The sequence below is a fragment of the Sinocyclocheilus grahami genome, unplaced genomic scaffold (assembly GCF_001515645.1).
Source record: "Sinocyclocheilus grahami isolate Dianchi unplaced genomic scaffold, SAMN03320097.WGS_v1.1 scaffold171.1, whole genome shotgun sequence".
NCBI lineage: Eukaryota > Metazoa > Chordata > Actinopteri > Cypriniformes > Cyprinidae > Sinocyclocheilus > Sinocyclocheilus grahami.
Window position 1 is genome coordinate 98,814 of NW_015505350.1, and position 14,074 is coordinate 112,887.

Sequence of the window (14,074 nt, forward strand, 5' to 3'; positions counted from 1 at the left end):
CAATGTCCTGCTCGGGCTTGCCAATTTAATGGCAGAGAATGGTGACTTTAGTTTATTTATTTTTTATTTTTTTAAGTGGATACATATCTGTCATAAAATAATCCTATGCATCTCGTGCCGTATATTCCAAGCATTCTGAAGGTATACTGAGGGTTTGGTGAGAAAAAAACGAAATGGCAAGTTATTATATTTTATGAAAATCTTGCATTGCAGCTCACGCTGCGCACAAGTGCATATCCTTTTGAGATATCAATTATAATCAATTTTAATAAAACACAAGATTACATTATATAACTCTAACAGTAGGCTATTTAATATCTGTTGTTCTCTGGTTGTCAGTCAAAATGACAGTTCTTGCAACATAGGCCTATATATACCCAAGCCAATTTATTATTCTTTCCTTTCTTTCTTAGTGTTTAAAATATTTATTTTGAAACAAATTAATTAATTTCTTAAACAAACAGACTTACTGGTTGAGCAGGGTAGGCTATGACAGCTGTCATATCATACCCTGCCATGCCCAGCTGATGCAAAGAATATAATTTATATCTACTCAGAAGAAAGTCCTGTCTAGCCTCTGCCCTGGCACGAGTTGTGTCGAGCTATTCATTAGCCTGTTTGTTTGATGAAAAAAGATTAAATGTAGTTGCAATAAATGTGTTAAGAATCCATACAACTGCAGCAGCTGAGGACTATTATTCTGCTGCGTGATACTGCGGAAGAACTGATGACGGGACGATTTGATCTTCGGCTAACCAATCAGCAGAAAGGGGCGTTTAATTCCCGCCCACATGTAGAAATTGAATATTCAAGCTGTTTATTAATTTTTCCACCCACCCTACTTTCAATATTAAATTTAAAAAAAAGAATGATCGAATGATACACGGATTACACAGACCCACTATCTTCATTTAATTATTCACTTCATTATCTCATTAACTTTAACTCTTTGAGAACTTGTGAAATGAATTGAAAACTTACTTGAGATTTGAAAATCTCACCTTTGTTAAAAAGTCAAGCGTCAGAATCCCAACTAAAGCAAATGCTTATGCCCACAACGGTGACTTAAAACTTTATTATTTTCAATAAAACATTAACATCTAAACCTCTGTTAATTCTCAATAAGAAGTTTTGTATGAAATAAATAAAGTCAGACTGGTTTGTAATAAGTGAAGATGCTGAGATCTGTTAGTGTTTCATGTTCTGTTGCTGCCAGTCATGTGACGTTTAATTAATTAATTAGTTAATTTTACAGTGAAGGTGTTTGATTGTAATAATTTAGGAAATACCTGTAAATTAACAGTGTTTTCAGCATGTTTAAATAAGGAGATTTCACTTTAATTTTAAGGTTTTTATTTGGCACCCTGTGCTGCCAGTCATTTGACCGTTTTTTTGTTTTTTTGTTTTTCAGTAAAGGTGTTTGATCATAAAAATTCAGGAAATACCTGTAAAATAACAGTGTTTTCAGCTTATTTAAATAAGGAGATTTTGCTTTAATTTCATGTTTTTTTTGTTTTTTTGTTTTTTTAATTTAATTTGAACTTTTCTGGATTGCTCCAGGACTGATTTCATGTATTTTTATATGAAAAAAAAAATCAGTGTGGTACAATTTTTTTCAAGGCACTTCAGTGTCTATAACTTTTTATCTTTTTGAGCATTATCAACTCTGGATGATGGATAGTAAAGCCCAAAGGGTCTTCTTTCCAAAGACACCAAAATTGTGTGTAGCACACTGTTGTCAGGAACTGTTACCATTTTAAGTTAGGTAGGTCTTTTTTTTTTTTTTTTTTTAGCTGTGTGAGTCCCAACATGGGGGGTGCAGGTTAACAGGTTCATGTTGAAAATTTTTTGAAATTTCAACAAACTACCATTATTGTGATCAGTGTTTGTGTTAGTTGCGCTATTGACTCTTGTTTTCCATTAAGTTAATGTTCTTGCAGTGCTTACAATAGTGTTTCAATATAAACACTTATGAATTAATACAGAAAGACATGTTTTAAGTTAAAATGATAATTAATAATAATTGTGTTATTCATTATTATTGTTAACTATAAATTTAAATTGGAGAATATATTACTTTTTGTGATTAGTATCAAAGCTGTAATGAAGACGATCTTTCATTACTAATATACATATTCTGTGTCATAACTGCAAAGTTACTGTGGCAAAATATACACAAAGATTAAGACATCAACACTCCTCATACAATCCTCAGCAATGGTGAGAATCATTATGGCAAGCCCTTTTGACTTTTATTCATTCTCAGGATATGAATTCTTGATATCAACAATTCAATTTTTACTAGTTAAAATGTTCATTCTTGATATCAGGAATTAGATTTCTACTAGTAACAATTGCTATTTTTGATATCAGCAACTACATTTCCACTAGTAACAATGTTAATTCTTGATATCAACAATTACTTTTCAACTAGTAAAAACTATAATTCTTGATATCTGCAATTTAATTTCTACTAGTAACCATCTGATTACTGATATCAAAAATAAAGGTTTTTACTAGTAAGAATTGTATTTCTGATATGTGAAATTGGAATTTCAACTAGTAAGAAATCAGTTCTTGATATCAACAATTGATTTTGAATGGCAGCCTATGGTGACATTTAACTAGTGAAAATACAATTACAGATATCAAGAATTATAGTTTTTACTAGTTGAAAAGTAATTGTTGATATCAAGAATTAACATTGTTACTAGTGGAAATGTAGTTGCTGATATCAAAAATAGCAATTGTTACTAGTAGAAATCTAATTCCTGATATCAAGAATGAACATTTTAACTAGTAAAAATTGAATTGTTGATATCAAGAATTCATATCCTGAGAATGAATAAAAGTCAAAAGGGCTTGCCATAGAATCATCAAATTAACTACATAAACAGATCAATTGCAACACATGCAGTCTTGAATCATTTTTGTAATATGTTGATACCCAGCATAATTTTTATTTGTTGTTTAGTATTACCATAGTGCTACAAACAGCAATGAAAATCCAGCATTTAAGTACAATGAGTCAAGAGCCTAACTAAAGAAAACACTGATCACAATGATGGTGCTTTGTTGAAATTTCAAAAAATTTTGTGGGTGCAAAAGGGATATTAATTCAATGCCATTAACATTGACAAATTAACTGTTTTTTAACATTGATTCAATGGTCGCTTGCCATCAGGGGATGCAGGATTTATGACGTAACTAGTGTAACAGGCCTTCTCGCTTTATATTTTTCCTATTAATTCTCAATTACACCCCACCAAACCAATGACACATATAGGGGGTTTATTAAAACTTACTGGGCTCATGGTAGGCAAGAGAAATGCTACTTCCTTCTAAACTTTAACCACTGGTGCCATTGTTGGACAGTGTCATTATTTTTAAATGAATGATTTATACACGGTTTAATGTCACATTTCATAAGATTTGCTTTGTTTTATTTTTGTACTGTGGATTAATTTCTCAATAAATATTCTCTAAAATAGAAAGATGAGTTTTAAGGGATAAAATAAGTGACTGTAGGGGGACTTTAAACCTACAAATGACACACAGCTCATACTGCAATTTCATATTCTTAAGTTACTAAAAGCATATATTTGCTAGATATGCATTTCTAATCATTTTAATCACAACGCTAGTTTCATTTAGTTTGTGAAAAGCGTAATGGTGATGAAAGCGATGGTGAAGTTAATATTTACTTAAAAGAGTACCAACAATCCATTAGGATAATCCTTAAGACTCACCTCTTCCTCTAGTTTAAGGACTTTACTCTGAGCATTATTTAAAGCCTGCTCTAAGATCTCAATGTGTCGTCGCTGATCCTCATTGGCTGATCGGAGACTGGCTGCCTCTATCTCTAATTTTTCCAGATCTTTCAGGCTTTCTCTCCCTGAGGAAAAACAAATTACAAAATAAAAAGGTGTTTTAGAGAACTTAAAGGTGCACTGTGAAACCTTTTTTTTTTTATGTAGTTGCCAATTACACAAAGCTGCAGTGGCTAGGTAAGTTTAAGTTTAGGTTGAGAAAACTCTTTTTTTGTATGCCAATTTCTTAATCTTTAGAAGAGAAGTTGATTTGCTGCAGACTTTTCAGGTGCACACATTTCAGAGTTAAACATAAACTCTGAATCAAAACCCATGTAGACAATGTTTTTTTGCAAGCATTTTGATCCCACCAAACCTGATCCAAATTAGGTTGGAATTGTTTGGTTATGTCAACTTTATATTCTGTCTTCAACTAGCTTTGTGTGACAGGCCAGAGTTGTTACTTAGCATTGCTCTACTGTGGAAATCCGATGGTTTATGGTACAAGGTGCTTGCCTGTGAGCACATGTGTCATTCTACATCAAGACTGGCAGAAAAAAGAAAGTCCTATAAGGCATGACATAAGATTTTTTAAGTGACTGTTTTTTTATGTACTTGCTCAATAATGGAATTTTAATTATAGATAGATAGAGATTTGAGTGCAAGAGAGGAAGAGGTACATGACAGGAAGGAAGGGAAGCAGGAAATGGTTTGGGTAGCTAGACATATTTTTAACAGTGAACAGACTCAAAAAGTGAGCATATTTATGTGATGATTTGCAATAAGAAGCAAAATCCCACTCTGTGAAAGATACAAGTGCCCGTCATCTTGTCCCTTCAGCTCCTGACTGGCTAGCTGTTGATTGGCTTTTTCCAAATGGTCTGAAAAACACATGAAAAAAAGCTATGCCACAGGACCCAAGAACAGCTAAAGTAAGCTAAATCTACAAACAAACAAATACAATACTATAACTACCTACTCACAAAGTTCAGCAATAAAATTTGGTCGAATTTGTATGAACCACAGGTTCTAATCAAATCATGGGCATTTTAAACAATCTCACCTCTCAAGTCTCTGTTAAAATCATGAAGACGCCTGATCTCCGCCTCTAGCTTATTCCTCATGGTTTTTTCCAAAGCATCCCGTTTGGATGAGCTCTTCACTAAACTCTCATATGCATCTGACAGGCACACAGTCTCTGCCTCCAACTGGAAATACAGCATAAACAAGCATGCAAATGTCCTTGTGTCAGAGTGCTGTATTACAGTCATACTGGGCTACTGCTCAACAATATTTTCATCACCAGAGCACCATGTTCCCATTATAGTTCCCTGCCCCCCATTATTCACTACTTCCTGTCACATGTGTAACAATTACACTGTAATTTTCAATATTACTTTGGATAATTCAATATTAGTTTGAATTATAAGAGCACTTTCGAGTAAATAGCCTGTAATAATGAGCCGTTTTGATTATCAGAACCCCCAATTCTGTTTCCTCTTTGCTATTAATATTATAGACAGACAGGTGGACAGACACACAGACAAGTACCTGCTGTAGTTTGCTGGCCTTCTCATTTTGCTTGTGAAGTTCTTGTCTAAGGCTTTGGTTCTCTTCTTTTAGGGTCTCCAGCATCTGCTTGCCATGGCTTACCGTGGCAAATGCTTCCCCTGGGAAAGGCTGTCCAAAAGGGGCCACACAAGAAAACAGCCCCTGGGTCACAGATCCAGTCTGAGCTGGAGGAAATGCCAGGGACTGAGATAGGGATATAGCCTGATATTGTTGCTGAGAAGCCTGTGAGGGCAGGATACAAGTCTCAGAAGTCATGGGACTGGTCTGTGTTTGGTGCTGTGATGTAGGACATTGTCTAAAATACAGAAAGACAGCAAGTGAAATGTGAGAAAGGGAATGTGCCAACACCTGTTCATTAAATACATATAGGTGAAGTGTGTACACTTTTTGAATTTAAAACAGTTTATCATATACAAGTTCAATAGACAGGAGTTAATTTAATGCAGAGACAACTGTAAACAAGTCACTAGTATGTTGGCTTACAGCATAAACACTGAGCCACCTTAAAAACATTGTTTGTCTTAAAGGTCCAACATATCAGTGTTTGGCTCAGCCAATAATATGTAATAATCCTGTACCCGTAGTGCTGGGCGGTATGACCAAAAATTTATATCACAGTATTTTTCAAAATTATACCGGTTTCACGATACATGACAGTATTTATTTTTTTCCATGCATGACCGGGTGTTAACCATATTTTCTACTGATTGAGAGAGAAAATACTGCAGTATATTGACTTAGAATGCCCTATTTTACTGTCATGATGAGTGAATATTGTCAAAAAATACCACACTAAATAGTGACTAAACACGACCCCTTTTAATACATGTTAACCAGGAGTCATTCTCATTTACAATCACAGCATCGTCTGATAAAATCAACATGCATCTACACTAAAGAGTGGCTATGCGGTTGTTTTGGCTATATTACTTTTTTGTCTCATGCAGCGCACTGTCTGCGTCTGAGTAACAAACTAAAAAAAACAACAAAAATGTGCATGTGATATTAACAGACAAACTATGCTCATATTTATAATTCCAAACAATCAGTAAGCAACAGGTGCTTGGAAATGCTGTTTTGTACCCATTTATTGACGAGTCGGCTGCGTTGCGGCCAACTGAATGCGCTGCTTCTCTGCCACTGCACAGAACAGACGCAGAGAGAGGTGACACTTCTCCGGGAAAGTCAGACCTTGCGTTCGCGGGACAGCACTGGAGAAATCTTCCAACTGAACCATAGCTAAGGTTTATCCCAAAAAGTCTTTAGGTTTGTCAGTATGAATATTCTATGGAAAAAAGCCGCTAAAAGGGTCTGAACGTTGCTAAATCTAGTGCTAAAGTCGCGCTCGTGTGTGTGTGAGACGCGGGAGCTGATGGCAGGGGGGCGGTGGATATTTGTGGCGGTCAATGTGGATATTGTGGATGAGTTCTTCTGTGTCATCACGTTCTATTAGTTCTACAGCTTCAATTTCGGAACTTTCACGCTTAGTAACACGTACAGCTGTTCCCTCACCACAGTGCAACAGTGAAAAGGGACCCCTTTCAAACAGTGTTGCGTTCCAAACGTTGTTTAAGCGACATCCTGTATTGCGGTATTTAAAAAATTCATATCATAACAAAAATAAACACCGGTATTCGGTATGAACCAGTATACCGCCCAGCACTATGTACCCGTAATAAGCTTGGAAGCCATTATTTTTGCAGTTCCAATTGGTGCTGCTACACTCTTAAAAATAAAGGTGCTTCAAGATGCCATAGAAGAACCTTTTTGTCTAAATGGTTCCATAAAGAACCTTTAACATTTGAAGAACCTTTCTGTTTCACAAAAGGTTTTTTGTGGTGAAAAAAGGTTCTTCAGATTACAAAAAGGTAAGAAAGAGATGGTTCTTTAAAGAACCTTTGAGTGAATGGTTCTTTGTGGAACCAAAAATGGTTCTTCTATGGCATCGCTGTGAAGAACCTTTTGAAGCACCTTTATTTTTAAGAGTGTAGTAGTGCAGAATTTACACAATTCACCTTAAAGTTTCTGTTACCGTTACCTTGCTATATTTCTAAGTGGTACTGTCTCCAACATGGCTGCTGTCAAGGTATCACTGTTGAAGTGGCCATGTTCCAGAGAATCTGATTTGGGGTGTAATGTAGGCGAAAGCATAGTCTGTACCTTGAACTTAAAGGGATATTCTGGGGGAGGACCTCTTTGATCCAAAGTCCATTGTGGAGAGTTTAAGGGTGGTGGTTGTAGGGTACCCATGGAGGTCTTATTAGTTAGTGAGAGATAATCTGCTGTATTATCAGCCCCACAAAGAGTAGTGTCTTCTGTGCAAGGTGAATTGGATGGTCCTACACTTTGCTTAGCTCCACTGCATTCTACACTGATTTGCATGATCCTTTCACTTAGAGAGCGAACATGACCCTGTTTTAACTCTGCCAGACTTTCATCACAAAGAAACTTACCACCAGTGCCCCCTTGCTGGACCCATGATTGACCCTCCAAAAGGGCCTTCATGGGAACCGCTGAGAGAGAGGTGTAAGAAGATGAAAGAGAAGGAGGGGAAGAAAGTGAGTGTGTGTTAGAAAGTGATGGCAGACAGGAATGTGAGCTTGCAAGACTGTCAGACATTGTTGACAACTGCTGCATCTGCTGAAACAAGTTGTGTTGCGGCTGACTTTGGTGGACAATGTTTTTATTGCCCTCTTTGTGAAAGTCCTGCTCCTGATTTTGTTGAAAATTGTTTGATAGGTCATCTGGATTTTCAATACTCTGGTGGTTGTGGCCAGGGATTTGGGACTGAGGGTCTGTCGGACTTTGCTGCCCTCTGTAAAGCTGAGACTGGATTTTAGCGTCCTCATATGATGGAAGCTCCAGGGTGTCAAACCCAGGTGAAGTCTGGGCTGCTTGGACTTCTCTACCTGCACCCTGGCTCACACCACCATTTTTTTCCATGGAGCTGCTGTCCACTTGATGCTCCTGACCTTGAGGTTCCTGTCGAGACTGAGACTGCAGGGGCATAAGCTGATATGAATGGGCTACTTGACCCTCCTTTTGAAGGAGTAGGTGTTCTGTAGATGTGGAGTTGCTTGGCATCTGAGAGCTGTCGTTTTCTACCCCTCCTCTGATTCCACTTGTTCCATATCTAAGATGCTCTTGCATAAGCCTGTGAAGCACGGTTCCAGATGCGCTCTCCTCAGAACCATGCATGTCTGCTGCTGCACGGGTAGGCAAAAGGTACAGATATGTTCAGAGGAATTGGATGATGTTATCTGCAAAGGAAAAGAGGTAAATAATTATTCCAATAGAGCTACAAAAACATCAAGAATATGATCAAGATTTACTTCTGACTTTTAAAAGATAATACATTTAAAATAAAATGATCATACTTATAGACAGGGACATGACTAGGCCCTGACAACTGGGCTATAGTCCTGCATGTTTTTAATACAAATTTCAAACACAAATTTCAAACAATTTCAAATTTAAATCACCCATCTAAATTTTGCAGCACACCCCTGCAAACAAGCCTGCACTGACCATTTACGGGCCCACTTAGGGCTGCCAGCGCAGAGCCTCTGAGAATTTGCTCATTGGCAAAATGTTGGCCCCTGAGCACTGGCCCTGCATGGGCAACCCTCACTTAGCCTCCAGGAAGCCTTAGCGCTGTTTTATTGAAAATAATAAAGTTTGAAGTTACCATTATGGAGGTAAGTGCTTGTTTTAGTTGGGTTCCTGACCCTTGACTTTTTAACTATAGTTTATTTCTGTCTGTTGTAAATGTGTGTGTCTGAAGCACAATTGTTATAACAGCTATCACAACAAGAACAAATCTGTATGATAAAGTGTCCTGCTTTGTTTAGAAATGTTGTATCTGATGCAGAAAGGTTTTGGTTGGGATCATTTAGATTCTCACAGATCTCAAAATATAGCACATGAACATCAACTTGTGACAATCAATGAAAAGCATGTTTTGTAATGTTCAACATTGAACTGAATATTTTGTGAGCTATCACCATTGTTGAGGTTCATACGCTGAATCTTGACATCTGTGTGAGTCTACATGATTCTATCCAGATAATTTCTACATAATGACTTAATGTTCAAAATAAAGCAGGATAAAATTACAAGTAGTTGTATACTAATGTTTCTATAATGTGAAGTAATGAAATCTATATAATGTCCTCAGAGATCAAACTCTGGGTGAGATCAGGGAATAAGTTCACTATGTAATGACTGAATCATCAGATCAGTTTATTTTTTACAACTTTTGCTATAATATGCTTCAGAAATACACAGTTACTGCAGCCAGAGAAGGCTTGTTTGCAGGGACCCCACTCCATGTGGAGCATTTTGTATGCATCAGTTTATTATACTAGACTTGTTCAAAGATCGTTCTTTGAAGGGTCTTTTTTACACATAGTAACAGTTCTATTTAGAACCATATCATCCTGAAGAACCCTTTTGTGCTGAAATGGTTCTTTCTGTTAGCGTTTAGAGTTTTTAATTCCCACCTTTTTGTTTTTCCAAATGTACAACTGTCAAAGCCACCTCATTATTGATATTCTAGAGCTCAACCATCCAGCTACATAGACTGTCAGCAAACACTCACCAGGTAAATGATTTTATTTTTTACAATTTTAACTTTCACATTGTAACTGGTTTCTGACCAGTCATGTCTTTTTTATCTTTTGAGTTATTTTAACAGAATGCAACCCCACAACCGTGATTATCTACAGAGAGAAGCTGCCACTTAAAATATATGGATATGTGTAATGGTGGCGGCCCCCAAATTAGACCAAACTAGATTTTGAGTTAGTTAAACTTAACTTTAATTTATTTATTTTTTGTTTTTGGGCGCCGGACAAGACCAAAATGTGTCAAGTCAAAATATTTATATATTTTAGTTTTTCTCTTGCCAGATAAACTCAAGACAAAGCCACCGATACACAATGTGCCAGCCACACAATAACACAAAAGCATTGAAAGAAAAAAAAATTGGGGTTAAATAGTCACAAAAATAGATCTTGCTTTTTCAAGTCAAAGAATGTTATTTAGAAAAATACAACAAACAAAATTACAATATTAAATTTCCCAGCATTTAAACAATTTTGGGGAAAAAAGAGGAAAAGGAAAAAAATACAATAAATGGAAATGAATAAATAACAGTATTGCTCCTCGTTTAATTCAGTCCTTCAATTCAAAATCTTGATAATCTTTCAAATGAGAGAAATCACTGACAATTTAGGCTATACTTTCGACTGCTGAAAAAAACAAAACCATTTAATTTGCAGTTAACTTATGAATTAAATGAAAAACAAAAAATAAATCACAACAAGAACAAGTTTTTTTCTTGTAATCAAGAAAAAATTTGACAATTTCAAAATGAATGCTGAATGATATTTGACAGTGATCTCCACTGCATCGCTGCATACAATCGTTGTTGTCAGTCGCGAATATTAAGCGTGTTTTAGGCTAAATGCATGGCGTGTGTGTTTCACTAGCTTCGTTCCCATGTACACATGTTTGATCTAATTCTGGATATTTCCAGCCTAAAACGTGTGATTAATCAGCCGATTAATCCGAATCTAAAACGGTCTACACCAAGAGAACCCATTACGGGAAGCTGGATTGCTATTCCTGAGGTAAAACACGCCCTCCTCATTACCTTATGGACAAAGAAATGTAAAAATAAATAAATGTATAAATAAATAAGGAAATAAATAAATACGTAAATAAATACAGAAATGTGGAAATAAATGTATAAATAAATAAAAGCAAAAAAAATAAATGTGAAAAAAATACATAAGGAAATAATTATAAATAATTATTTATTTTTGCTTTTTTACTTTTCTTTGTATATTTATTTATATTTGCTTTTTTACATTTCTTTATTTATTTCTAATTATGGCAGGGTTGGCATTCCCTATTTACAGTCTGACATAATGACCACTGAGATCCCACAGTGTGACATGATCATCATGTTCGTACAGTCTGACAAGTACAATCCTAAAGGACTTTTTTTTTAAAATCACAGTGTGAACCCGGTTTAAGTCTGTGGCTGATGTCAGTTGTAATTCTTGTTTCTCTTTTCTTCAGTGATTCTGCTTGTTAACAGCAGGTGTTCATCACTAATGCTCAATCAGCACTTAATCACATAATTATCTCATTAACGTTAAGTCATTAAGTGTTAATTTAACACTAGGGATTTTACTGTGCAGTATCTAAAAAACCAAACCAGTTATATGAATAATTATCAACAATGTACCACAAGCTAAATGACGGGAGGAGTTAACAGGGAAACATACCCGAGAAACCAAAAATAGAACCACCCAGATTGACTTAAGCACTATAGCCAGCTATTAAAACCCCATATCGACAGGAAGCATGAAACATTACAAAACATAGAAGCGTAGCAGTTAATGTTAATGCATTCAGTTAATGCATACATTTTATGCATTTACTAAGTAATCCATTGCATTTGAAAAATAAATTTATCCGTAAATAAACCCTGCTTGGCACATGCAGAGTCAGGAGTTAACAGGGAAACATACCCGAGAAACCAAAAATAGAACCACCCAGATTGACTTAAGCACTATAGCCAGCTATTAAAACCCCATATCGACAGGAAGCATGAAACATTACAAAACATAGAAGCGTAGCAGTTAATGTTAATGCATTCAGTTAATGCATACATTTTATGCAGTCAGACATGAAAAGCTTTACACTTGTACTTTACTAAGTAATCCATTGCATTTGAAAAATAAATTTATCCGTAAATAAACCCTGCTTGGCACATGCAGAGTTCTGAACTCCAGCTGAAAGCTGATAAACATGAGTCACGCATCACATGTTACATTGATCACATCATCCGCTACATTTGAATCCACTGAGGAAACTTTGAAAAACACGACAAAGTTAGCAACATTATGTATGTCATATTTACCCAGCAAGATCCTGACACGGATTACTCAATCTGTCAAAGGGAAGAGTTTTTGTAAGTGAATTTCCCGGGACTCTCTTTAGCTGTTGGATGTCTGCTGTTTAACACATTTGACTGACTTGCAATAATCATGTCCAAGTCACTGTGGTATGGCAGGAATGTGTGTGCCCGGACCGCAAGGCAACATGCGCTCCTGGGTCCTAGCACCAGTTTAGGATCTAGGGATACGCGCGTGGACATGAATATTTCCCCTTGACTTTCAGGATCTCGGAAACCCGCCTCAAACATTTTTTAAAATTAATTATGAATATATATATATATATATATACATACACACACACACATACCTATTAGGGGTGTAACGGTTCACAAAATTCACGGTTCGATACGATATATATTAAAATTATATATTATAATCATATTATATAATATATAACTCGTAAGGCCAAGACAGAATTCCACAGATGTTGATTAAAAGTTACTGATGTAAACAAAAATTCTGTGATGTACACAGTAAAATCCTGAGTGTTAAGTTAACACTGCTCGGAGCATATATATTCCCACTCTAAAAGAGTGTTAAAGTAACACTGAAGCGGTGTTAAAGTTAATGAGATAATTATGTGATTAATTAAGTGCTGATTGAGCATTAGTGATGAACACCTGCCGTTAACAAGCAGAATCACTGAAGAAAAGAGAAACAAGAATTACAACTGACTTCTGCCACAGACTTAGATAAAAATCAATTGGCCAGCTGACCCAGTGCATTAATTGGCCGAACACCACAAGCACTCGTCGGAAATGTAACGTCCCTTACCATAATCGCGAGCTTCATCTTTCAAAATAAATGTAAAGACAGAGCCGGAAAGGGGAATAGAATCGCATGACAGACACAGGGATGAAGCTGGTATGTGTTTGCAGTACACAAGCCTCGGTTAAGACAGCTGACTCCACTGTGATGTCTCTCTCTCTCTCTCTGGCGCGCGCGCACACACACACTGCGCAAAACGCCTCATTTGAACAGTCAATAGCAAATACTTAAACTAATAACAAAACAGTAGCTGATTCAGAAGCGCCAGATTGTCATAGCAAAGTCAGAATTACCTCCTCTCCTAGGTTCACGAAACGGTCGTCCATAAAATGCATTGCTGTTCTGTTGTAAGTAATCTTAAAGATTCCTAAATGCATCTACTTCCGGAAGGCCAAATAAAGTGCTTTTGCTTTCGCCTAGAAACACACAATGTCTCCCTGACATGGCTGCTTCAACACTAACTGCGGTTACTGAGGCCTTCTTTCTTTGCGTGAACATTTGGGTGGCATTATGCAAATATTTCCACATAGTGAGGTAGACATGTGGTAGATAGATTAAAAGATAAGCAGGGTCTAACCAGTACAACTGGTACTAATCGTGACATAAGTAGACATTGATTGGCCAAACGCGTACGAAAACGCCCTCACCCGCCATGATTTAAAACGCTGTGTCAACTTATTTTGCAAGTATGGAGAACAGCGATAGATGGACGGACGCTGAAGTGCAGGCATTTGTAGCAAATGTAGCACTGCCAGTTGTCGTTGGAAATTCTTAGTCCTCCTTTCCGTTCTTTCAATCGCTTTACGTATAGTCGACTTTACATGTCCATTATTGTGAAACCTGCGAGACACAACCAAAACACAGCTCCGATCACAGCGTCCTCTATCCTCCTGTTGGTAACGTTGTTCTTCTTTGTTTCCGTTGTTGAACGCCGCGCACAAATGACGTCGCTGT

General features: G+C 36.5%; 1 protein-coding gene across 1 annotated transcript in view; it reads right to left on the reverse strand.

Annotated features, from left to right (window-relative positions):
• The window catches only part of LOC107593451 (angiomotin-like protein 1), a 29,219-nt gene that overhangs the window by 12,622 nt on the left and 2,523 nt on the right, over nt 1–14,074 (reverse strand). Inside the window, exons 2-6 of the mRNA XM_016283178.1 lie at nt 7,420–8,641; nt 5,361–5,676; nt 4,873–5,017; nt 4,610–4,690; nt 3,750–3,895 (exon numbers count right to left, since the gene is read on the reverse strand). Coding sequence (XP_016138664.1) covers nt 3,750–3,895; nt 4,610–4,690; nt 4,873–5,017; nt 5,361–5,676; nt 7,420–8,579 — 1,848 coding nt within the window. The 5' untranslated portion in view covers nt 8,580–8,641. The remainder of the gene's footprint in view (nt 1–3,749; nt 3,896–4,609; nt 4,691–4,872; nt 5,018–5,360; nt 5,677–7,419; nt 8,642–14,074) is intronic.